The following is a 24,659-nucleotide window of genomic DNA, read 5'->3' on the forward strand; positions in this document are numbered from 1 at the left end:
GGTCAGGCTGTGCAGGCAAGTTGTCCCCATGTTGTCATTTACAGACCCAGTGAGCACCGGCAACTTACTAGGCCTTCTTAAACCTCAGTTTGCTCAGCTGTACTATGGGTAGCTGAGGTGTGCGTAGAAAGAGTACCACCAACCTCAGAATGTTGCTGGGGTCAGATGTGGACCTATGCAATGCATTGAGTGCCTTGATAAATACTGGCTTTACTGCCATTACCTACAGCCAGATCCACAAAATAAGTCCTTTTCTAAGGATAAAGAAGCAGGTGTTGTTCAGACAGGTCCATCTGAAGGACAGGACCCCTGGGAACCCCCCTCCCCCGCCTTGTAGCCCCTGATGATCCTGCCTGCTGCCCCTCCCTCCTTCCTCAGCTGGGGCATGCTGGCAGCTAGGGCGTGGGTGGAGAGCCCAGAGACAAACTTCTCACAGTTCCAACACTGAGGGAGTTTTGTAACATCTTCCAGTGGGACTGGGTTTTTGTAGACTTCTTGGTAAGAAGACATGCAAATGAAGGTTACACTGGTGGGGAGCGGGCTTAGGGTGAGGAGAAACTTCAGATCAAACCAAATCCTCTTCTCCCCTCCAAGCCACTGGGAGTTTCTAATTCCTGAAAACTGTACAATGTTTCCTGGGGGACTCACCCTCCCTGAGGAAGTTAGCATTGATGTGCATCCCCTATCCCAGGGGTGATGCTATTTCAGCACTGAAGGGCTCTGGCAAGGGTGCCCAGCTCAGTGTGGGGGCCTCTGGAAGCTTCTGACAAAGCAAGGGGGAGCAAACAAGGGGGATAAAGAAGGCCCTGAGGAAACTGGTTCACCTTTCAGTATGCTGCTTGCCTGCTCATTACCTTGCTCTGGTTCTCTCTCCCCTTTGAAAAGAAATCAAAAGTTCTTCATGTGGCTTGGGAGCACCGGGTCTTCAGTGTTCAGGGTTCAAATCCTGGCTCTACCACTTATGTGCTGTGTGATCTTGGACAAGTTAGTCAACTTCTCCGAATGCTTCAACCCCTTTAATAAAGCACTCCATACCTCAGATGGCTGTTTTGAGGCTAAAATGAAAAAAACAAAACAAAATGTAGGTAAGATGGTTGTACACAACCCAATAATGTGCAGTCAATAAATAGAACAATCAAGACAAATTAAAATATTTTTATTACCAGCTTACCACTCTGCATCTCAGCTCACTTCCCAGAATGCAATTATCTACAGAGATAAAATTGCTTGCCACCTTAGACATTGTGGCCTCCCATGCTTTTGTGGGCTTTTCAGCACCTGGCACATAGTAGATACTCAATATTATCTGCAAAACAGATTTATCCAGACCTTCCTTAGAATTCCCTTTACACCTTTCTGCACCTGGCAAGCTCAGCTTAGAGAGGCCCCTGCTTCGGACAGGACACCTTATACCCCCAGGTGGCTCTCGTCCACAGCACGCTGAGCACACAGGCTTCATGGTACTGAATGCTACTAAAGCTGTTTTCATGCCTTTCCTCCCCTTGGGACCATTAGCTCTTCTAAAAAGGAGCCTCGTCGAAAGCATATTTGCATTCCCAATGCCTGTACATGGTAGGTGCTTGATAAATGATCAGCCTGAGCGAGGCCAGTCACATGCCTCCAGGCTAGGAACCCACAACCCAAACACCTCCCAGGACCCACTGACTTTCCAGGTAGATTCAGACAGATGCAAGTTTCCAGCTGGTTTGGCCAACAGTCAGCCAAACCCACTTTCCCCTCCTTCTTAGTCAAACCCTGTCCCCCCCGCCCCTACACGGGCTAAAAACGGAGGAAACTGGAGAATAGGGAGCCTCTTGAAATTCTTGTTCATCAAAGCTATCCTGTTTTGTGCTTCAGAGCACTGGTGTCATCTCCACCTGAACTTGGTCACCTGGGGATAGAAAATGAGGAACTTGGTGACCCAGGAACCTGGGGTGCGGTGAGGGGCACAGTGAGGTCTGCTCCACAGACCTAGGCATCAAGGGAACTGGCACAGCCTCCATCATGCAGCTGGCAAGAATCACACGATTGTTTTTGTGCCATTCAGACATTAGATTAAGGAAGGCAGGAATGATGTACTACCCAGTCCTTTCCCGTGGTTTTACTTTATTTATTTATTTATTTGACAGAGAGAATGAGCAGGAAGAGCAGTAGGCAGAGGGAGAAGCAGGCTTCCCACAGAGCACAGAGCCCAATGCAGGGCTTGATCCCAGGACCCTAGGATCATGAGCTGGGCCGAAGGCAGACACTTAACCGCCAAGCCATCCAGGCACCTCTCCCCATGATTTTAGAACAGATCTGTCTCTAGATGCTAATATGGTTCCCCTGGGCTTACTCGGAGGAGCTCAACAGGTTAGAGGGAACTAGGCAGCAACCATCCCACTAGAGTCCCTGAGGGGCCAGAATTTTTCTGGCCCAGGGTCAAAGAGGGGGACGGGGGTCTGTCTGGCTTACACCAGGCTCTTAGGCAACAATGCAGACTGCTGGCTAAAGCCTGGGACTAGGGAAGGCAATGCTGTCAGCATCCCCTGTTGGCCCATTAGGGAGAGGTCCACTGGGGGAGGCACTGGGAGGGTCCCAAGAGGCACACCAGATTGCTTTGCCCAAGGAGAAGCTGTGCTGGGTGGCGGTGTTCCCCTTCCTGGGCAGAGGTCGAAGCCTGTTCCTTCCCTTAGAGCAGGGATTTATAGCTGACTCGAAGTTCTAGGAGGATAGTCTTAAGCAGGGGGTAAAAGGACAGTTTTAGGAAGGAAAGACTGGCTCACAGTGGTAGAGGCTGGCACACCTGTTGCTCTCCCAAGGCCTAAAACACCAGTTCTCAGGTCCCTGCCTGGTACACAAGCCCGCAAACGAAGCCCTGTGATTCCTCAGGATTCCCCGCATCTGTACCGTTCACTTCATCTCAATCTACCTCCTCTTGCTGACCATTTCACACTGGTGTTTTGTCTTCCTGCCTGTAACCCAAGTTCCAGAGGGCACGGACCTTGTCTTCTCTACTTCTTTTACATTCTCCTCAGCACCCAGCTCAGTGTTGGACACACAGTGGGAGACTCAATAACACATGTTTTGTGTATCGAATTCCAGGGCCCATCCAAATTTCTATTATTTTTTTCCCTAAAGATTTTTATTATTTTGGGGGTGCCTGGATGGCTCAGTGGGTTAAGCATCTGCCTTCGGCTCAGGTCATGATCTTGGCATCCTGGGATCGAGTCCCGTGTCGGGCTCCCTGCTCAGCGGGAAGCCTGCTTCTCCCTCTGCTCCCTGCTTGTCCTCTCTCTCTCAAAAAAAAAAAATTAAATTAAATTAAAATTAAGTAAAAATAAAAGATCTCACGGAGTGCTTGCATTCTTTCAAATGCTATTTTAGCTTCCAGGTGTCTGAAAGAACTTGTTTCTGCTTTTCTTTGCATCTGATTTTTTTAACCTATTTGTGGGATTTTTTTTTTTTTTTTAAAGATTTTATTTATTTATTTGACAGACAGAGATCACAAGTAGGCAGAGAGGCAGGCAGAGAGAGAGGAAGGGAAGCAGGCTCCCCGCCGAGCAGAGAGCCCGATGCGGGACTCGATCCCAGGACCCTGAGATCATGACCTGAGCCGAAGGCAGCGGCTTAACCCACTGAGCCACCCAGGCGCCCTATTTGTGGGATTTTACAAAGTATTCCAAACCTCAGAAATATATCCTTGGCAGAGAGAGGTTTGGGGAGGGGGCTCCCCAAACCCTCAGGACAAAGTGTGGCCTCAACAGGACTGCCCCCCACCTCGCCCTGGGCCCCGCAGGCTCCCCTCAGGTCAAGGGGCTTGTTCTCCCCTGCAAGGTGCCTTCTCGCAGCCTGTGTAGAGAAGGGAGTAGGGCCTGCAGTCAGGAATCTTGGGGTACAGCCTCCTGAAGTCTGAGGGAAGCGGGGAGAAAAGAACAAGGTGTGCAAGAAAAAAGAACAGTCGCATTTTGGGGATCGATTTTATTTGGGCTTCTCACAGTGGTTACAGCCACTCTGTCTTCAGAACAATCACAGCACAGGAAATGCGTCACCGAGACTGCCCAGAAAGTCTGACCAGCGGAATCTTATTGCTTAAAATACACATATTCACAACAAATGACAAATGGTGATGTGCCTCACACAGGAATGTGTTAGCATTTGCAAATCTTCCGACTGTAGCACCAAACCCTCAGCCAGACCAACCCCTTCTTTCTCGTTCACGGGGAAAACCAGATTCAGTCCGATCTCCCTGGCCCCCTATCCAGTCCTCCTGCTCTCTCTTTCCATCTCTCTCCTGGCAGGGGAGTCCCACTGGCAGGGGTCAGACTGTGTGACCACTGGAAACGAGCCTGGCTCCGGCAGCTGCGTTCACTTGTTCTCATGCCTGGAGGGCAGGACACCGCAGTGACCCCAACAGCACGCAGACCCGCGCCCCACTCCAGCCGGGGAAGGAAACATGAGAGGACCAGGATTCATCCATGTGATCAGTTAACTGAAGCAGGATTCATTTTGGTAAAACTTCATCTCCTCTGAGACTTCAGTGAGTTGTTTGGGATTTTTATCTTATTATTATTATTATTTTATTTATTTATTTTTTTAAAGGTGGAAGGCAAGGCATCCGAGGGCTGCTGACGCACTCCCACCCACTCTTGCCACACGCCGGCTTGCTTGCGTGCACAGGGCCCCGGCAAAGAGAGGTAAGCCCTGTGGCACTGCGGCGTCTGCCAAACTGTCCTGGCGATTCTGGGCGGGGCCAAGAGCTGGGCCACAGCTAGTCCCAGCTTGTCACTGAAGATCCATCCAATCCAGCTTCGGAAGTCCCACCTTCGCCTTCTGTGCCGAGTGGTTTTGAACACCCCGCTGGGGGCTGATACTGAGGGCCAGGAGGAGCCGAGGGAGGCAGACAGGTTCAGGGCACATTTCCACTTACAGGGGAACAAAACACAGGCCTCCGAGTGTCCACGGAGCAATGTGCAAATTGCAGGGCTGGGTAGAGGAGAGCCTCTACTCCGAGCACAGTTATCTCTGGCAGACGTCGGGGTGGGGGTGGGGGGTCGGGGGGGCTGCCATTGACGATGCTGCTGGATACACCCGAGTACACAGTCAGACATTTGTTCAGTAAACAGTAAATGTGTAAAATAAATTACCTTGAGAGGGCCATATCTGCTCCAAGCGTGTGGTTGACGTGAGCACAATGGCTGCCGTTCAAAGTATATTCACAGGAGAACAGGGCTGGGGGCTCACACACGAGACACAGACACACACAGGTTATCCAAAAAGTCATTGTACACAGACTTCACTTTGTTCAACATGGATTTTGGTTTTGTGGACTCCAAACGCAGACACTCGTTCACCTCACAGCCTTGGATTTGTCTATTTTTGTACATATATATATATTTTTTCCCTTTCTTACTGTAACATCAACGCCTAATGTGAATATCATCGTTCAAGAGTGGGGGGAAAACCAAACTCTTCGTATAAACAGCACTGGACAGGGAATGTGAGTTTTAGCTCTTTGCTTTCTCCATCAGGTTATTCCTATCAAAGCTTGACTGGTCATCTGAAGCCAAACCACAGTAATAAGGATCCCACGGTCCTTCCGGACCCCTGCCTTCGCCCTCCTACCTGGGCCACTCAGGCTCTTTATGGAGGCTACAAAAATCAGTCAGCCCACTCAAAAAGGGGGCTGCGGAGGGGTAGGGGAAGGGCATGAAAGCCACAGATAACCAAGCCATTTTTTTCCCAAGTGGTCAGTTTAAAAATAAAAACAAAAACAACACAACAGAAGAACTTATTCAGAATAAAGAGAAAATACTGTGTAAAAGCCAGGCCATGGGGCTGCCCTTTCTTAGGACCCACAGCCCTGCAGACTGTGTGTTGGGTGGGGAGAAGACCCTGGTCACCTACAGGCACAGCCCGAAGGGTAGAGATGCGGCAACTACACCAGATGCTCCCCCACGGCTTGGGCTCTGCTGTGCTCCCACAGAAGTTCCGAGAGAGCCCCCACCCAAGCCTGCACACAAAACATCTCCTCCCGGCTCAACAGCAGCCAGGCTCTTTGAAGGTCAACTTGGGATAGAGCCACAAACTTCCCTTTTCCAGAACAGAATTCTTGCCGGCCCGCTGGTCAAGTTCTTGTTTTCAGCTTGCTGTTGCTGTTACTGTTGTTGTTGTTTAAGGAAAAACCAAAAAGAAGGTGATAGAATGTTCCACCCTGAGCCAGGCTGTGGCCAGCCAGAACCTGCTGGGAAGGGCCCCTCATGGATGCACAGTGGTACATCGAACCTCATGACCAGGAATTTGAGGGAGCAGTAGGCCTCCTACCAACCTTGTTAACTGCCTGTCTGCTCTCATCCTCCCCCAGGACTAGCCTAGTTCTGTCTCGGCAGACCTTGACAGCAAAGGGTGACAATCCCTGGGCCTCTGCGGGCTTCCTTCTTCACCCAGGGCTGAGCCCTGCCACCTCTCCTGGACTGAGACACAGAGAAGTTCTCTTAAACCAAACACCAGAGCACAAATCCACTCCACCACCAAGAGTCACCTCAGGGCACAGTCTCGGCCTCCTCCGTGGGGGCCTCTGAAACACACATCTCTCTGACCCGGGCAGGTAGCGAGATACGACTCGAAAAGAGAAAAAGGGGACAGGGTCGGGTATGAGGAATGAGTCAGAGAACGAGCCACCCTGTCGGCCCTCCACGACACTGTGCTCCTGTGGGCGGAGAGGCCTCCGCTCCCCAAGCGGTACCTGGAGGTGCGGGAAAACGCAGGACCGGCGGGGCGGGGGCGAAGAATGCAGTGGCGGCACCACTTTCTCTGAAAGTCATTTAATGCTTCTCTCCTGCTGCTCCCCTACCCTGGTTGCTTTGCCAAGTTCTCCGGCACGGGCCGGGCCTGCTCTAGCTGGGGGAGCTGCTGCTCTGCGAGTTCGGGGAGTCCTGCTCATTGATGGTATTCAGCAGCAGGCACGCGGGGGGCCGTGGCAGGTGGGGGTGCCCGGGCTCTCGGGCCTGCTCCTCGGAGGGCTGGCAGAGGCCTTCCTCCTCGTCACCGGGGGGCCGCACGTGGCAGCTGTCGCAGAAGTCCAGGGGCCCATCCAGAGCGTCGTCAATGAGTGTGTTGAATTCCTTGAGATCGTCATCATGGTGGCCTCGGCTGCACACACACACCTCAATGCCCGAGTCACCCGTGAAGCGGCGATGTCTGCCGGGCGTCTTGTCTTTGCTATCGGGGAGGGCGCCGCCCTGCTCAGAGCTGTAATCTCTCAGCAGCTCCTCCTTACAGTCGGAATCTTTGTCCAGGAAGGCCCCAGGGTCCAGCTCCCCCAGGCCGGCCACAGAGCCACTGGGCTCCATTCCAGGGGCTTTGGTGGCTGCTGTGCTGGCGGGCACGTCAGAGGGCTCAGGGTCAGCGATGCTCGGAGGTCTGGTGCTGCTTCTGCTGGGCCCAGACAAGGGGCTGCTCTGCGCCCCCTGGGGACCCCTGGTGGGATCGGCGCCTGGGGGGCTGCTGCCAGGGGGGCCACACTGTGCGGGCAGCTGCTGCTGCTGTAGCTGGAAGGCACTGTACGGTGGGGGAGGAGTCGGAGGTCGGTTCACCACTTCCTCATAAGGAGGTAGTAAATAGTTTGGCAAAAACCCTAAAACGGGGAGGCAGGGAGGAGAAATTACTGCACTGGCAATTGTTCGAGAACAGCCTGCAAAGCTCACACTCACCGTAGGTCTCTTCCCACCCCCAGTACACCCACAGGGGAGCAGGGGCTGGCTCCAGCTCTTGCTCATGGGCAGGGCACAGGGGTGTGGCGATTTTGTGCAGAAAGAGGGACAGACTGGGAGTGACCTAATCTAGCTCCATGAAATCCGAGATCCCCTGAAGCTGCTTCACAGGCAAGACTTCTGCCCGTCTGGAGGTAAGGCAGAGGGTTAGGCAAATGGGGGGGTGGCCAGGAGATCATTTCTGCCCAGAGCGTATCGGTTTCCACATGCCCCGGAGTCTCATGTTTCTTGCTCAAACTGTGTCCTCTGCCTGCGTCCCATAGGCCTTAGGGTTAGGGATCCTAATTTAAGACTCCCTGACTGCCTTTTTCTTGCCCGCCCCCCCTTCCACATGTATGGGCCATGAAAAGGCCCTTTTCTGGGAGGTTGGAAATCTGTGCTGTCCCTCACTTGACTGTGGCTGGAGCTGGTCTAGAAAGACAAACCTAACTTCATCCTGACTCAGATTATAAGCCGGTGGGTTACCAGTGAAGGGTGAGGGGCCTGCCAAGGCTTATTATCAGCCTGCCAGGTAAGTTATCTTTTGAATGTGCTGAATGTCTCAGGGAACACATGGTCTGGTTATAATAAGAACTGCTAGCATTTATTGAGCACTTACTATATGCCAGGCACTGAGCTAAACACTTAAAACCCTTCTAGATGTTCCAGACCTGTGAGCACTTTATTCTGTAGAACACATGGCAGAATGGTTTTAGGACAAGATGGACCTCCCTGGACCCTTTGAGGGTCATGTGTAAGGAACCCTCAGGGAAGTCAGGTGAGTGTCCTTCAGGGAGTCACTGAAGTTTCTCGGTTCCCGGGACATGCCAGCATGACCCCCCCACCTCCTGCCCCTTTCATGGGAGCTTTTGCTCAGGGATGTCACAGGGCACTAAGTAAAATGGGAGAATTTCAGGCCACAGGCATCTAAATCTTGGTTCACTCACATCGTACACCATCTGACCACCTGCCTTAAGGAAAGCATCAGCTAAAGCATCAGACACCCGGTCAGAACCCAGCCAGGGTGGGGCTGAACAACCCAGTGGCTTCAGGCTGCCCCGCCCACAGCACCAGCTCCTCTGTGCTACAGGTGAGCGCCCCTTGACTCCCCGACCTGTGCCACTCCGCACTACGCTGGGCGAGGGGGCCCGGGGGGCCCACGGTCTGGCAGCTTTGGGTATACGTACTGAAATAAAAGGGCAGCGCTGAGTAATTGTGGGCTTCCCGGTAGGCAATCAGGTTGATTTCATGCTGCCGCTGCTGGGCCTGAAGGCGATGCTTGGCTCGGCGGTGGTGGCACACACAGCAGCAGCTCAGGATGATGATGATGGTCCACACCAGCCAGAACCCTGGGGGCAGGGAGGCGGGGCAGAGAGGCACACAGGCGCCGTGAGCACCAGCCAGAGCAGTGGCTTTCCCAACACAGCAGTCCCCAGACGGCGCCCACCTGGTCGAAGCTGGCACTGTCAGGCCTCCCTGGGTGAAGCCACATTTGGAACCCGTGTTCAGTTTCTAGAAATGTTCGTGCCCGAGTGAAAGATGGGATGGGAGAGGGCACTCTCGCCACTGAACCTAGGTTTCAGGTTTGGCGAGCATTAAATATGCTCACCTTTTAGGACAACATCTTCGTCCTCTCTTAAGGGATCTCTGAGATAATGATTCTGGCTTTCTGGTTACCCATCTCCCACCCCTCCCCCAAGCCCTGCTCAAGACCTTAAGGCCACCTCCCAGCCTCGCTTCCTGCTACTACCCCAGGCTGCTCACCAAAAGCAAAGGGCCCCTCAAAATCCCAGCAGATTAGCAACTGCAAGGGGCCTTATGGGGTCTCCTGATAAAGGAATTCTTAGGGTTCTCTTGATATCACCAAAAAGATCATGGGTTCTTCTCTACCACGTACACTGGTATAACCCAAGAGTCACTCAAGTTACAGGTGGAAAAATTCTAATTGCCTCAGGTCCATCTCTTCCCTAGAGAGTGTAAATGACTTCCTCTGCTCATGATATAATCTGGTATAATTCCATCTCCTACAGTTGCAAATAACACTCCCACCTCCCTTTGGGCTGTGATTTCATTAGACTCAGGGCCATTAGCAGGCTGCCCCTCTTCCTTCTTGCTCCAGAGAGGGGTAGGTAAGGGAACAGGGGAGAAGGCCCACAGCCCTCTCTTCTGCAGGCAGATTATTTTTTTCTCATTTTCCACTGTATTCTTGGATCATACTCAGAGAATCTTGACAGACCCCAATACAAGACTCCCGCTCCAATCTTCAATTGTAAGCAAAAAATCCTTTAAAATTTTCTTAAATCAATGAGCAATTCTGCTGTTAAAAAAATACATATATATACATATGGAAGAGACTGGAAGGAAAAACACAAAAAATAGTGACTTATCTTTAAATAGTGGGATTATGAAAAATTTCAGGTTCTGCCTTCAAATTATAAAACTGGAAACAAACTAAATCAAACTTAAAAATACCTATGACTAGGGGCACCTGGGTGGCTCAGGTCATGATCTCAGGGTCCTGGGATGGAGCCCCACATTAGGCTCTCTGCTGAGCAGGAAGCCTGCTTCCTGCTCTCCCACTGCCCCTGCTTGTGTTCCCTCTCTTGCTGTCTCTGTCAATTAAATAAATAAAATCTTTAGGGGCGCCTGGGTGGCTCAGTGGGTTAAAGCCTCTGCCTTCGGCTCAGGTCATGATCCCAGGGGACTCTCTGCTCCGCAGGGAGTCTGCTTCCTCCTCTCTCTCTCTGCCTGCCTCTCTGCCTACTTATAATCTCTGTCTGTCAAATAAATAAATAAAATCTTTAAAAAAAAATCTTAAAAAAAAATAATAAATTTTTAGATAGGTTTTGAAATTCCTCTGGGAATGTACTCACATAATGAAATGACATGAATCATTAAAAAATATTCACAGAATACTACTTCTGACATATAAAGATGTCTCTAGTATTAGAATGAAAAAAGCAAATTACAAAACAGTATAAAATATAATCCTACTTTTTTTTCTTAAAAAAAAAAAGCACACATTAACATCTAGAGGGATGGTTAGGAAAGTAATCAATGGGCTATTTCTTTAAGACAGAACAGTAGAGTTTCTGGTACCAGATCCCTTTTTTTTTTTCTCTCTAATCTGTATTTCTTTTTATTTTATTTTATTTTATTTTATTTTATTTTTATTTTATTTTATTTAACAGAGAGAGAGAGAGAGAGAGAGAAGCAGGCTCCCCGCTGAGCAGGGAGTTCAAGGAGGGACTTAATCCCAGGACTTTGGGATCATGACCTTAGCCGAAGGCAGATGCTTAACCAACTGAGCCACTCAGGCACCCCCATTTCTAATTATTCCAAGATGAACATATACTTCTTTGAAATAAAAAGAATCCTTTTTTCTCAATAAAAAATTTATCTGAGGAATAATTTTAAGGTGAGTTGTTACTAAGTGAGAACAGATGGTTGCTCATTTGTTCTCTATTCCTGAATAACTTCAATTTTTTTCCCATTACCAATGCTACATGTATTTTTTTACTACCTGCTTTGTAATTATAAATTTGTGGTTAGAATTCAAGTATTTCCACGTGTCTCTTGTCAGAATCATTTTGTCAATCAAATGTCAAGATCATTTTTTAAAAAAGAAGAAAAAGCCCCGGGACACCTGGCTGGCTCAGTCGGTGGGGCATGTGACTCTTGATCTTGGGGTTGTGAGTTCAAGCCCCACACTGGGTGTAAAGCTTACTTAAAAAACAAAACCAAACCAAACCCACATTTCCCTCACACAGCCTTATATAGGAATAGTCCTCTGATTTTTTTTTTCTGTTTGTACAAGAATACAATTTTCTAAAAGATCGCACTGACATTTAGGGTGTGGGCTCGGGCAATGGCTTTTTCTGTCCCCCAGGGGTGTCCCTGGACACTCTCCCCACAAAGCCACCTCTACAGAATGAGACGGGATGGCAGTGCAGCCGTCTGGCCCTGGCAGGCTGGCAACACCACTGTAGGGCTCCTGACTGCTCTAAGCCCGTGTCAGTGTGCACTGGAACCTTCTGCAGAGGCCTGGCAACAAGAGGACAGGCAGCAGATTTCGTCCCTTTATCCCTTGGCAGACAGAAAAACCCCAGTTCCTGGCTGGTTCAGTCAGTAGAGCCTAGGTGACCCTAGGTCTCAGGGTTATGGGTTTGAGACCCACATAGGGTGTAGAGGTGACTTAAAGATAAAATCTTGGGAAAAAAAAATAATAAGATCTGACCAGAGAACATGTATGTTAAGTTGAAGTCAGAAGTCTCCCTTGTGGTTCTTACCAGATTTGCTGTGGACCTTTGCTTAATTTCACCGACATTTCTCTCCTGTGGCTGCTGGCTGACTGAGGACTAGATAAATACTGTCACAGGGGCCCTCCAAAGTGGGGCTGAGGCCAGAAAGGAGCTCTGGGAGCCAAGTGGCTCCCTGTTGCTGTCCTGCAGCAGGCAGCACAGATAAGCACGCTGCGCCCGGCTCCAGATCTATCTGAGAGTCCTGTCTAAGCGGTTCTGAGCTCACCACTCTTCCATGGTCCTGCATTTCTCTCACTTGCCCAGCATAATCTCACAGTCCTTCGTACCTCTGTCGTGTTCAAATTCGAAAAAGTACATTCTCCCGAGAGATGACTGCATCTGACTCGACTAGTTTTTACCTCCCAAGTCATTTTTTCAGTAGTTTCTTACCTAAAGGTAAACCAACTTTTAACTTTTATGCTGCAAGATAAGCGATCGAGGGGCAATATTTCTCATTTTATAACATGATTTTCTTCTCTTTTTTAACGTTTTGTTGTTGTTTTTGTTTGTTTGGGGTTTTTTTGTTTTTAAGTAAACTCTACCCCCAACATGGGTCTCAAACTCACAACCCCGTGACTGAGAGTGGGACTGCTCTCCCAAAAGAGCCAGCCAGGCAGGATTTTCTTTTTAAACACGCACTTTTGGGGCACCTGGGTGGCTCAGTGGGTTAAGCCTCTGCCTTCGACTCCGGTCATGATCCCAGGGTCCTGGGATAGAGCCCCATATCGGGCTCTCTGCTCAGCCCGGAGCCTGTTCCCCTCCCCGCACTGCCTGCCTCTCTGCCTACTTGTGATCTCTGTCTGTCAAATAAATGAATAAAATCTTTTAAAAAATAAATAAATAAACACACACTTTTAAGGAGAAAAAGCTCAGGTACTAATTCTCATGTTGGCCACATATTTCTGGTTTTCCCCTTCTGGGCATTTGGGTAGGCTTGACCTTCATGGCTCCCTTATGATTGGGCACAGCTTCGGGATTGGTTCTAACTAACGAACAAGGGTTGGAAGTGACTTCTGTCACTTAGAGACCAGGATATCTCTTGTTTATGTAAGACCTTCCTTCTTTAGTCCTCCTTCTACCGTGACAGTCAGCATTATTCCAGACACAGACTTCGGGATCAGTCTGGCATCAGGATGATGAGGTGGGAACCAAGCTCCCATCCAACCTGCGATGGACATAGAGTGTGAGAGGTAAACACGTTGTTTCTGGCCACTCAGCTGGACTTCTCTGTCACTAAGCTTGACCTATAACCTATCCTGACCAACACGGTGTCTTTATAGGCTTTTCTGAGGGAAAGGATTGAAGCTTTCATTAGAGTTTTAAGGGAATTCTTGTTCCAGAAAAAAGGCTGAGATCCACCGAACTGGAAGTATAATAGAAAAAGAGAGGTTTGGTTGTTTTTTTGGTTTTTTTTTTTGTTTTTAAAGGAAAAATTAGGCAGGGCAGAAAGAGACTGGGGGAAGAAATGAGACAACTGGAATACACACCCTTGGCAAGACTGCCTTAGTCATAGCTAAGAGAACCACTCATGTGTTCATTGAAACTCCACCACCTTACTTTTTAACACTGTATTATGGGTAGAAAAACTCTCCCCACTATGTGCCAGTCATATGATGTTATATTTATCTAAGTCTCAAACTAAGTTCTAATTTCATTTCTTTTTTTTTTCTTAAGTTTTCATTGATTTATTTATTTATGTAATCTAACCTCTAAACCTAATGTGGGGCTCAAACTCACGACCTTGTGATCAAGGGTCACATGCTCTTCCAACTGAGTCAGCCAGGTGCCCCTAATTTCTTCCTTTTTTTTTTTTTTAAAGATTTTATTTATTTGTCAGAGAGAGAGGGCACATGAGCAGGGAGAGTGACAGGCAGAGGGAGAAGCAGGCTCCCTGCTGAGCAAGGAGCCTGACCTGGAACTTGATCCTAGGACCCTAAATCATGACATGAGCCAAAGACAAATGCTTAACCCACTGCACCACCCAGGAGTCCGGTAATTCCTTCATTTCTAATATACTACAACAAAAGCTTATTTGTGTGGATCAAAACTGAGGGAAAACTAACTTGGAAAAAGAATGGGTCCAGTGGCAAGATGGAGTGTTAGCACAGGCCAGAAAAGACCCTTAATGAGTTGATCCCACTTGATGGAGTTAATGTGGAAAGGCAGAAAGCATTCTCGTCTGGGTCCCCACAAAATGGACCCTCTTGAAAGCCATTTTAGTCAAAGTAGTGTGTCCCACCAAGTTTAAAAGGGATTAATATCCAGACTAATCCCCTATGGAGTCCTACAAACTTTTGATCTTTTCCCTAGATCTTACAAACAAGGAACTAAGTTTAAAAAAGAAAAACCTAATGAAAGAGACACACAAAAGCACACCCTCTTCTTCCCCAAACACACACCTACCCAGAGATTACATTTCCCAATGACAACTTTGAACGCTGTGACCTCATGGCGGGGAGCATTTGTCATGCTAAGCAAAATAGAAAACATGTTTTGAAAAACAATCACAGCCCACTGTAGGAACTGAGTCATGTGCCCTGAGTTCACTATAAACTTGGGAAAATACCACTCCCCAAATGGGCAGGAAATTCCTCATTAGGAAGCCAAAGCACACTGTGAATTAGCTCTCCTACCCCACAGGATGGCGGGTGACCTCCCTGGCATCTTGCAGCACTTAGAGGAGCTTCTACCATTGCCACTATGGAAAAGGCCTGAATTCGGGAAAAGAAGCCCACGAAAGGCTTACAAGTTCATCTCAAAGACTGGACAAGCTTCTTAGAAGCACGACTGTAGATTACCAAAGAGAAGAGGCAGTGACCTGGTTCAGATCGCAGCTCACAAAACCACTGCCTAGCTTTGTGACCTTGGTCATTTTGTTTTCACTTCCCTCATCTGTAAAACAGGGAGAATAATGATTTCTACCTTATTGTCATTGTGAGGTCCAAATGAGTTAATACTCAGAACCACGCCTGACATATGGTAAGTTTCCTAGATTGTTATTACTACTGTTGTTACAGGTGTGACCACAGATGGGAAGGGTTTTCTTTCCATTTCTCTTTAAATTCTCCCCAAAATACTCCATTAAAAAAGCAAGGATGAGAAACAAGTCCAAGTCTGCTTCTAGGTTCTGTTCTTCGCTAAATTCATTGGAAAACCAGCCCGAGTGCTACTGATCAACCTATCCTTATCCAGAGAAGCCTGGAATTACAGGAACAGAGGTCCAATCACAGCTTAGAAGAAGGCCCCAGCCTTCCACTTTCCACTCTGCTAAGGGTGGCAAATGCTCTGAGCTTTTGTTATGAGCAACTCAACAATGGACATCTTAGGATAAGCTAAAAAGAAAAAGTTAGCAGGTGAAAAACAAGCAGGGCAGTCTCAAATGAATTTGTTCACAGTCTGTTTCATGCCACCTCAGGGGAATTCCACTGCCCAGAAATACTCCCTTCTCCCCAACTAAGGCCCAAACAAGGGAAAACTGATGCCTGAGCGAAGGTCCCTCAAATTATCTCAGGAGCAGAAATTCCCAGCTCCGAGCTCTCCCTGCACAATGTAGTGTGGTGAGTGGAAAGACTCTTGGATGAGAATCAGGAGATCCAGGTTCAGGTTCTTTGGCCTGAACATGTTGGTGGCCTCTCTCAATTGTGGTTTTCATCTTTGCTCAGCCTGTTCCATGAGGGGCATCCTCAGATGGGAATCAAACACACACAATGGAGACCCTCCATGACCAGGGCCCGTCACCCCCTCAGTCTGACACACAGAGTGCTGGAGGGGATTGCTTTGGAGTGAGGCGCACTGACCCAATCCGTCAGCTGCACCCAGGTGAACAGTTCCTTCACGCCCCCGGTCCTGACACACAGGGGTGACAGGCATACCTCACAGGTTTGTTCTTGATGTGCATGAAGACCTTTCTTGGTGTCTCGCATGTAACAGAGTTCCAAGCGCATTAGTACCCTCATCTCCCATTCTTTCCCAGACAAGCCCCGTGACCCCAGGGGAAAGGTCAATATCATGCACACTCTGTTCTTTCCCGTGGGGCCCTGGCCTACCGGGTTCCCTTGCCTGTGAAATCAGTCTACCCTTATTCCCATGTTTAAATCCTATCCACCCTTTAGCGCCCACTTCAAATGCCACCTCTTCCATGCAGCCTGCCTGAACCCTGCCTAGCCAAAGCAAACTGTCCTTCTGAACATTCATAGAAGTTCTGGTGCATATATTTCACTCTCTGCTTTGTCTCACCAGTGGGGCATCTTGTCTTATCTCCTCTCTCTGCTAGGAGACTCCCTGTTGATGGCAAGGATTATGCCTCTCTACAGTTACGAACACAGAAGGGGTCACAGCCTCAAGCAGGAGTTTTTCAGAACCGCAAATTCATAGGTCCACCTCAGACCTACGGAATAAAAAACTGGGAATAGGACCCAGAGATCCGTGTTTTAATAAGCCCTCCAGGAAATTCAGAGGCTTGCCAAATTTTGAGAACTCCTGGAATAAGGGTTTACAGAATGAATAAATGATTGAATAATGAATTAAAGGACAAGTGCCATAAAAATGTATGGGATAGTGGTGCCTGGGTGGTTCAGTGGGTTAAGCCTCTGCCTTTGGCTCGGGTCATGATCTCAGGGTCTTAGGATCAAGCCCCACATCGGGCTCTCTGCTCAGCGGGCGCCTGCTTTCCCCTCTCTCTCTGCCTGCCTCTCTGCCTACTTGTGATTTCTCTCTGTCAAATAAATAAATAAAATCTTTTTTAAAAAATTTTAAAAATTAAAAAAATGTATGGGATAACAGTAATGATGATGACCAGCTCTGATAGCCTCAGTGATAAAGCAGGACCTTTGCTTCCCATCTGACGCAGGCCTGGGAATGACTACTGCATTGGTTATGACTAAAAAGACATGGAGAAAGGGAGTCTGGGTAAGTGGTGTGTGTGCATGTGCATGCACGTGTGAGAAAGTCTTCGGTCTACAGAAGACTCAGCGCCATAGAGGTGAGCAGGTTGGTAGAAATGCCTTTTTTGCCTTTATCCCCTGAGGCCATCTCTGTAGGCAACTGTGGTTAAAGAGGTACTCTGACAGAAACTCTGCCAAGGATTTCCTGGCAGAGACTTTTTCTTCCAAAGGAAAGAAACAAAAAGAATAACACAAAGCCCATTATTTTCACATGTCAGGCAAAGTTTAGAGACAATTTGAGGGAAATGGGTTCAAAGTGACCAAAATTCAGTTCTGATAAGAACTGAAGGGGCTGGGGCACCTGGGTGGCTCAGTGGGTTAAAGCCTCTGCCTTCTGCTCAGGTCATGATCCCAGGGTTCTGGGATCGAGCCCCACATCGGGCTCTCTGCTCAGTGGGGAGCCTGCTTTCCCCTCTCTCTCTGCCTGCCTCTCTGCCTACTTGTGATCTCTGTCTGTCAAATAAATAAATAAAATCTTCAAAAAGAGAACTGAAGGGGCTTATCCCAACACTCATCTTCCCGCCTATCCACACATCAGGCAGAGGTCAAGACCCTGAGGAAGAGGAAAACCAAAGAATTACAGGGGGTGGTGTGGAACACTTGCTGGGCATCTCCTGACCAAGAACCCATTTCTGGGCACCAGTGAGGACAGTTTTGCTTTGACAATGTCCGTCCCTCCAGAACTTGGAAAGCATGGGCCACCTCACAGAATGGCGAGTCTTTCCTCCTCATCCAGACTCTGTTCTCTGGCCTCCTCCTTTCCCTGAGTGACCACAACCAGAGAGAGAATTAGCCACCCAACAGCTCCTCCTCTGGCTTTCTTTAAGCCCTTGGGTGAAGTGCCTGGTTCCCAGGCCGCCTCCCTGCCATTTGGGTCTCCCAGGCCCCACTGCCCGGCCCTGCTGCCCCACCCCGCCCCTGTCCCGGCGACGGTGACCCAATTCTGGTGGCTACTGAGCCTCTGCCAAAAGCCCAGGAGGCTCTGTCAATCTGAGATGAGGCCATCCACAACACCATGTTTCTGCAACTGATGCCGCCTGGGCTGGGCCCCAGAAAAACCAACCGCAGCTCTGTGGCCAGCTCCGACTTTTGTTTTAACAAGGGGTGGGAGGGAGAATTGGAGCCCTGCAGTTATCTGCATTTTAAAAACATTTAAACACAGTCTGTTCACCTGCTTGGCACTTTGTGTCCTCTAGGAAGTCCCTCCGCCCGACCGCTTCTAAAACAGCAACAATCCTGTGTTGCTTACATTCACGGAGGACTGGTATAGACACCCCAAGCCCTGTCTTCTCCTTGCAAAAGGACTGTACACTTGACTCCCCCTGGATTCCTTGGAAAGGCAGACGAGCCAGTCCTCAGTCCGCGAAAGGGAAGGATAAGGGGGAAGAGGGGTCCTTTCTGGAGGAACCACTCCCACTGGCTACAAGATACATTTACAGTCAGAGGGACAGACTGCCCAGCCGAGAGTCTAATTTCCTTTCCATACAAAACAATAGCCCTTCCAGCTGCCTACTGACCACATCACCAGTGTGCAGGGAGTGGGGAGATCATAGAGAAAAAGGGGAGAAAGGAAAAGGATGACGGGGCCAGGAAAGACACACTTTGACAAACCAGCCCAGTTTTTTTCCAAATGGAGGGAGTGATGAGGGCTTAGAACTATCTAGGGAAAGAGGCTACCATTTCTCCTCTCTACAGACAGGTGTGAGAACCAGCGTGCTGCTGGTCACCTAGGTACTCTCTGACCTAAGGATTCTCCTGTCCTCCCATTCTTTGTCCAGCATTCTGTAGTGTCTCATCCAAGCTTCGAGAAGATTCGAGTACAAAACAAGTTAGTGAATTCCTTGAACCTGGCTGGCTCCCTGAAGATTGTGCTGATGTCACCACCCTTGTGCAAGTCTGAAGGTGCACGTTCATGGCCTCAACCAAACCAGTGGTGAGATGAGGACTGTTTCCACACAGCAGTTAGCTGAGAGTAACAGGAGGAGATACACCGGAGAAGCAAACCTCCAGACATGTCAGCTTGAGCTCTGGGGAAGAGACAGAGGGGACTAAACTCTACAGTCTCCCTTGCTCCAGGAGGGCTCTGTGACAGGGACCCAGGGGAAGGTGATCCCTCTGACAGGGACCAGAAACAGAGGCAGCGCCTTGATGCTCTGTAGGGAATTCTGGAAGCCCTTAATGTTCTTACAAGAAAATGGCATTACAGCTATCTACAAAGACTAGCCTCGCATTCACAGTGGCTTGGCTGCTGTGACCTCTCTTTGCAAAGATGGCAAAGCCTGGGTGTCTGGGCTGGCCCAGGGAAGGACGTGAGTTGTCACTGCTCAGCACACACTGGAGGGGGCATCAGAGGGAAGCCCAGGCAAGAGCTTCTTCAGCAGATAGGGTAACCACAGCCTCTTCTGAAGGCTCAGACCATATTCTCTAGCCCCACCCCTTTTTTTTTTTTTAAGATTTATTTATTTGACAGACAGAGATCATAAGTAGGCAGAGAGGCAGGCAGAAAGAGACAGAAGAGGAGGAAGCAGGCTCCCTGCTAAGGAGAGAGCCTGATGTGGGGTTCGATCCCAGGACCCTGGGATCATGACCGGAGCCGAAGGCAGAGGCTTTAACCCACTGAGCCACCCAGGCGCCCCCATATTCTTCAGTCTTTAGCCCATGAGCACTCTTTCTCTACAGAGCAGCTGCTTCCAGACCCAGCCACAGATTTGACTCACAACACTGTCCCGGGGAGGAGAAAAGGTGCCCAGCCCACTGCTTCCCAATGAGCAGAGCCAGTAACCGGTAGGTCCCTGGGGTGCCGAGACCCCCGGGGGGGGCAAGGACTTACACCAGAGTTCATAGTAGTAGTTGCAGCACTGAGACTGTCCACAGCAGTGTCCTGTGTCACAAATGTAGCTCTGATTGTTGGTACCCACACAGGTTTCCTTATCCTTAAAAAAAAAAATAAAATAAAAAATTAGCATATGAAACTATGGCTTTTATTATGTTTTTTAAAGATTTTCTTTATTTATTTGAGAGAGAGAGAGAGTGAGAGAGAGCATGAGAGGGGAGAAGGTCAGAGGGAGAAGCAGACTCCCCGTGGAGCTGGGAGCCTGACGCGGGACTTGATCCCGGAACTCAAGGATCGTGACCTAGGCCAAAGGCAGTCGCTTAACCAACTGAGCCACCCAGGCATCCGAAACTATAGCTTTTAAATGCCACTTTTCCTCTCATCCCTTTCTTGCTGGTTATCTGCCCACCCTCCACCAAGACGGTCCAAACCAATGTTCATTCTGTGAAGGAAAAAAAAAAAATTGAACCCAAAACAACAGCAGATTGAAGAAAACAACAAAGATTCATTAAAGGGGGAAGAGGATCCCGCACACAAAGACTGGTAAGAGCAAAGTTTTCCTCAGACAGGAAACAGATGCCTCACTTTCTTTACGTCCAAGCAGAAACACTCCATGTCCCGGTGTTCCACTCAGCCGGTAAAAAGATGCTGGTTCCCGTGTAATTAGCAGTACGTTTTAAATAAAACCAGCTTTTCTGTGAAAGTTCCTGGAACAATTAACGCAGTACATATTCTAGGATTAGCATCGAGTCAGTCTTCCTGTCCTTCAAAACACACACTGTTCAAGGTGAATTACAGTGTGATTCCAAAGAGGGCCGAGATAACTTGCCAGCAAAATTCTTCACTCTTAAGAAAAGGGGCGACCTGCCCAGCTGACCTCATCTGATCTCAATTTGCTAGATAATTTTTTGTTTATCAAATGATCTTGACTGGACCTAGGATTCACACTGTGCTTTGTCAGGGACAGTTCCAGAACGGGCACTGCTGAGTAACCGCCCCCACAGTACGCCAAATTCTATTCACACCCCTGGGGGGATGGGAGTGGGGGTGAAGACGTCTTTTGACATTTCACATTTAAGAAATGAGATATCCCACCGGCCAACCTGAACTTCAGCCCCACGTGTACTGTGGACCCCACCACGTACGCTGAGACCTCTAAGTCAAGAGCTCCATCTGGCTTTCAAAGTTTATTCTAAGCCAAAAACACTAATCCGTTTACTGGACATGCTGTCTTTGAGCCAAGCACTGTGTTGGGGTATGTGGGATACAAAGATGAATAAGTCATTGTCCACACCCTCAAGAAGCCTGGGGTTAAGAAAGGGGGGGAGAGCAAAAACAAAAAAACCCTGCTCAGCAGAGAAACTAAAACCACAGCATTGTATTTGCTGCTACTCAGGCTGACCCTGCCCACAGCGTACATCCGGGCGGACGCCTGCCAGTGGAAACTTAAGTCACACGATCAGTTCCTCTTCTCCGGGCCTTGCTTTATACTCCACTGTCTACTTGGCCAAGGGTATAAACAAGGCACTCCAGCAACCAGCTACAGGGCTAAGGGTGGGCAGAGACCGTTCAGGTGCCTGACGTCACAGAGAGAGGACGAGGTAGAGGGCACAGCTAAAGACCAGATCCTGGGCTCAGTGCCCATCTCCGCCACACAGGCTCAGGTGTTTCCTGGTCTTTAAGGGCCTTATGGCCTTGTGGAAAGGGATTTGGGAAGAAGGAAACACGGGAAAGGCATCTGAAAGCTCTGACAGTGAGGGTTTCACAACACTACCAACAGAGTTCTTCCCATCTCTGCCTTCCCACAACCACCATAAGCACGAAGGAGGTGCCGGGCAGTGGGGGGACGGGGTGCGGGAGAGGGGAGGCCTGCCCCGTCGGAGGTCTCCTCTGAGGCCTGGTGCACATGAAGAAAGCAGATCTGGGCTCAATTCTTTTGCTAGAACACACCCTCCCTGACTTCAGAGCAAAACACTGCTTTCATAAGGACATCAAAAAGTTTCTCCCAAGTTTACCAGGCCCTGAAATGCCATTCTTCTGGCACTGACTCTCAAGAGCACAGTTCAAAGTGTCCACACAGTTTCTAAAAGGGGCTGTGCTGCCTACACTCCAACACATGAAAGAATCCAGTGACACTTCTGCCTCGGGGAAATTCGCCAGATGAGGTCCAGGCTCTGAACACAGGGCAGCCAACTGGTCCTAAGTGAAGCGTGGAATGGAACGCGTTTGAAATCTAAACAAGTGGTATCCTCATGACCCTACTGGTGTCAGCTTTTCTCTCAGCTTTTCCATCCCCCAGCACAGAAGTCTGGTCTACACAGGATCCTGCTCATTTTCCCTTCTCTGCCTCCACTTCCCTAGGGAGAGCAGAACTCCAGAAGCATTATTTAATCCAGTGTTCCTCAAACACTTGTACCCAGTAAATCTCGACCCCTGTTCTTCTTCCCCTGCCCCTCGACAGAGTACGCAGACTGCCTGGGATGGTCTTGGTGATGGAAACTGTTGTTCTCTGTCACAGGAGGAAGGGAAAGCAGGTGGGCGGTTAAGGAAGACAAAATGTGGACTCATGCACCTTTAGCAAGGAAGGAATGTTGGAGCAGGAGGGTAAGTGAGACTTGAGTCCCAAGGTAAGTTCCTCCAGAAATCTGCTTGTAGGAAAGGAAAATCCCGGAACCTACGGTTTGGCCCTGGATCTCTTGGGTTTGGTCTTCACTACAGAGAACTAGGACCGGGACACAAGGGCTCTAGGAGGAGTTAAAGATGCTTTCTCATGTCTCCTTCAACCCTAAGTCTTTATTAGCCTACCCACCTCCCATCCCCTCCCACAGCAGCCTTGGGTCAACATAAGGGCTCCTGAAATCTGTCTTCTCTCACTCAAAGAGACAGCAAAGAACAGCGGTGTGCAAATGTTGCCTGGTGCTCTTCCAGCCTTCTCTGTAGGGAAGGAGCTAATCCTGGATCACCCAGAGGACTCTCAAAGACCTCCAAGACCAATGTGAGGAAGACACAGGTTAAGAGTCAGGTTAAGAGTCTGGGTCTAAAGCACAGGTCTCACACTGGGCTTATTGAATTAACTGTGTGACCTTGGGTAAGTTACTTAACTTCTCTGAGCTCTTAATATCAATGTTATACTGTGAACCATTATTGCTGGGCATGAAAGACCATCTAAACGGCCCTTTGCATTCACTTAGAACTCTTTCGGAAGAGTCAAGTTCACTGACAATGTGGGTTGCTCCAGACACATGAAGAACAGAAAAAGCAACCAGAGAGAATGGAATGGATAAAGTTCAAATATGAAATATTCTCAGCACCTTTTAGGAAGGTGATTATTCTCTGCCTTGCCTCCAAGCACCTTCGAGCACTTTACACACATTACGTTGTTCAGCCCGTCTTGAAGAGGGGACAGTAATTATCCCTCCCACACCCTCTCCAGAAAGTGAACCAAAGAATGAATTGCACTCTCCCTATGGGCAGGAGCTCTGTCTCCTCATCTATCTTCCCCACTCCCAATACAAGCACAGGGCTTGGTGCGTAATGGTTTGCTTAACAAAACATTGGCTATTCAAGCTGGGGGTGAATAATGCAGCTAATGTGGACTGAGCACGTTATGCCAGGCACTGTTCTAAATGCCTTACATCTATTCCTTAATCTTAACTTGAAGGCAACTTATGAAGTGGACAGTCTCAGGGAATAGAGGCCAAGAGAGGCTGAGTAACTTGCCTAAGATCACACAGCTAGGGAGTGTTTCGAGCTCTTTCATTTGGCCCCAGAGCCTGGGCTTTTACTAGTAAGCTTTAGCTGCCTTGGTTGAGGTTACACTCCTTCAGCTGCTTTTTATACTTCAGTTGCAGTAAATTCCCTGAAAACCCCAAACCAAACAAAACCAACATTTTGTCTTTGAAGGAAAAGATAAGGACCCCGCCCTTGTGGAGCTCTTTGACTTTTTGGGAAGAGTAGCCTTCATCTCCTACTTGGCAGAGAGGACGGGCGATGTGCTCAGGGCTCCTTCCTTTTTTGCTCGAAAGGTGGTTTTTTCGTATACTAATTTTTTGAAAAGCAGAATGCTGTTTCATCCCAGTGTGGAATGTGAGACCTGCAATCCTTCCTTCAACATTTACTGAGTACCTGCCCTGTACCAGCAGTGAACCAGATGGGGAACACAATGGGCAAACGGCCACAACGGTCATGATCTCTGTCCTCATGGAGCTTGCAGTCTACTGAAAGACTGATAAAGTAATCACACAGATAAAACTACAACTAGAAAGAGAAAAACACACGATTTGGTAAGAGTTTACAAGAGAGAAGACCCAGAAGTTAGTCATGAAGTTGGTCCAGACAGCTTCTGTGACAAAGGTAAGCTTGAACAGAGATCACCAACATGGTTGGAAAATTAGTAACCAGGGAAGAGGGATGGGGAGAACATTCTAGGTAAAGGACATGGCACAAGCAGAGCCCTTTAACTAAAAGGACATTGCTGAAGAAGTAGGTAGGGAAGTTAGGTAAGTGGGGACCCATCTGTGCAGGGAGGTGATGAGATCAGATCTGCATTTTAAGGAGAGTTCCTTCCCAGCAATGTTTTCATTTGCATAAAACCGCACAGCCAAAAAATTGTTAGAAATGTAGAACTTGTCATAAAGAAACCGTGTGAAACACATACTCTCATGCTGAGGTCTCTCATCTCAAGAATGACGGTGGCAATGACCATCAGCTGCCTCGTTTGTTATAGCTATGCGTCTTCAGCCCAGATTTCCCAGCGACTGGTTCCGAGATACAGGGCACACATGGTCCTCAAACAAAAGGCACAGGCACAAAGGAGAACCAAGCAAGATCAACACTGAACTAGAAAGAACAT

General features: G+C 48.8%; 1 protein-coding gene and 1 long non-coding RNA gene across 4 annotated transcripts in view; one reads left to right on the plus strand and one right to left on the minus strand.

Moving 5' to 3' along the window:
- Positions 1–5,364: 5,364 nt before the first annotated feature.
- Positions 5,365–24,659, minus strand: part of WBP1L (WW domain binding protein 1 like) — a 58,558-nt gene continuing 39,263 nt past the window's right edge. For all 3 annotated transcript variants that reach the window (XM_032881237.1, XM_032881245.1, XM_032881230.1), the window contains exons 2-4: positions 19,805–19,907; positions 8,918–9,079; positions 5,365–7,615 (exon numbers count right to left, since the gene is read on the minus strand). In XM_032881237.1, the coding sequence (XP_032737128.1) occupies positions 6,876–7,615; positions 8,918–9,079; positions 19,805–19,907 (1,005 nt within the window). In that variant the 3' untranslated portion in view covers positions 5,365–6,875. The remainder of the gene's footprint in view (positions 7,616–8,917; positions 9,080–19,804; positions 19,908–24,659) is intronic.
- On the plus strand, positions 8,159–15,137 carry LOC116881450. Its single transcript, XR_004385411.1, has 2 exons — positions 8,159–8,262; positions 14,672–15,137. It is a non-coding gene; the product is annotated as an uncharacterized LOC116881450 (long non-coding RNA).

Source organism: Lontra canadensis, unplaced genomic scaffold (assembly GCF_010015895.1).
Source record: "Lontra canadensis isolate GAN:19392208 unplaced genomic scaffold, GSC_riverotter_1.0 scaffold3, whole genome shotgun sequence".
Taxonomy (NCBI): Eukaryota; Metazoa; Chordata; class Mammalia; order Carnivora; family Mustelidae; genus Lontra; species Lontra canadensis.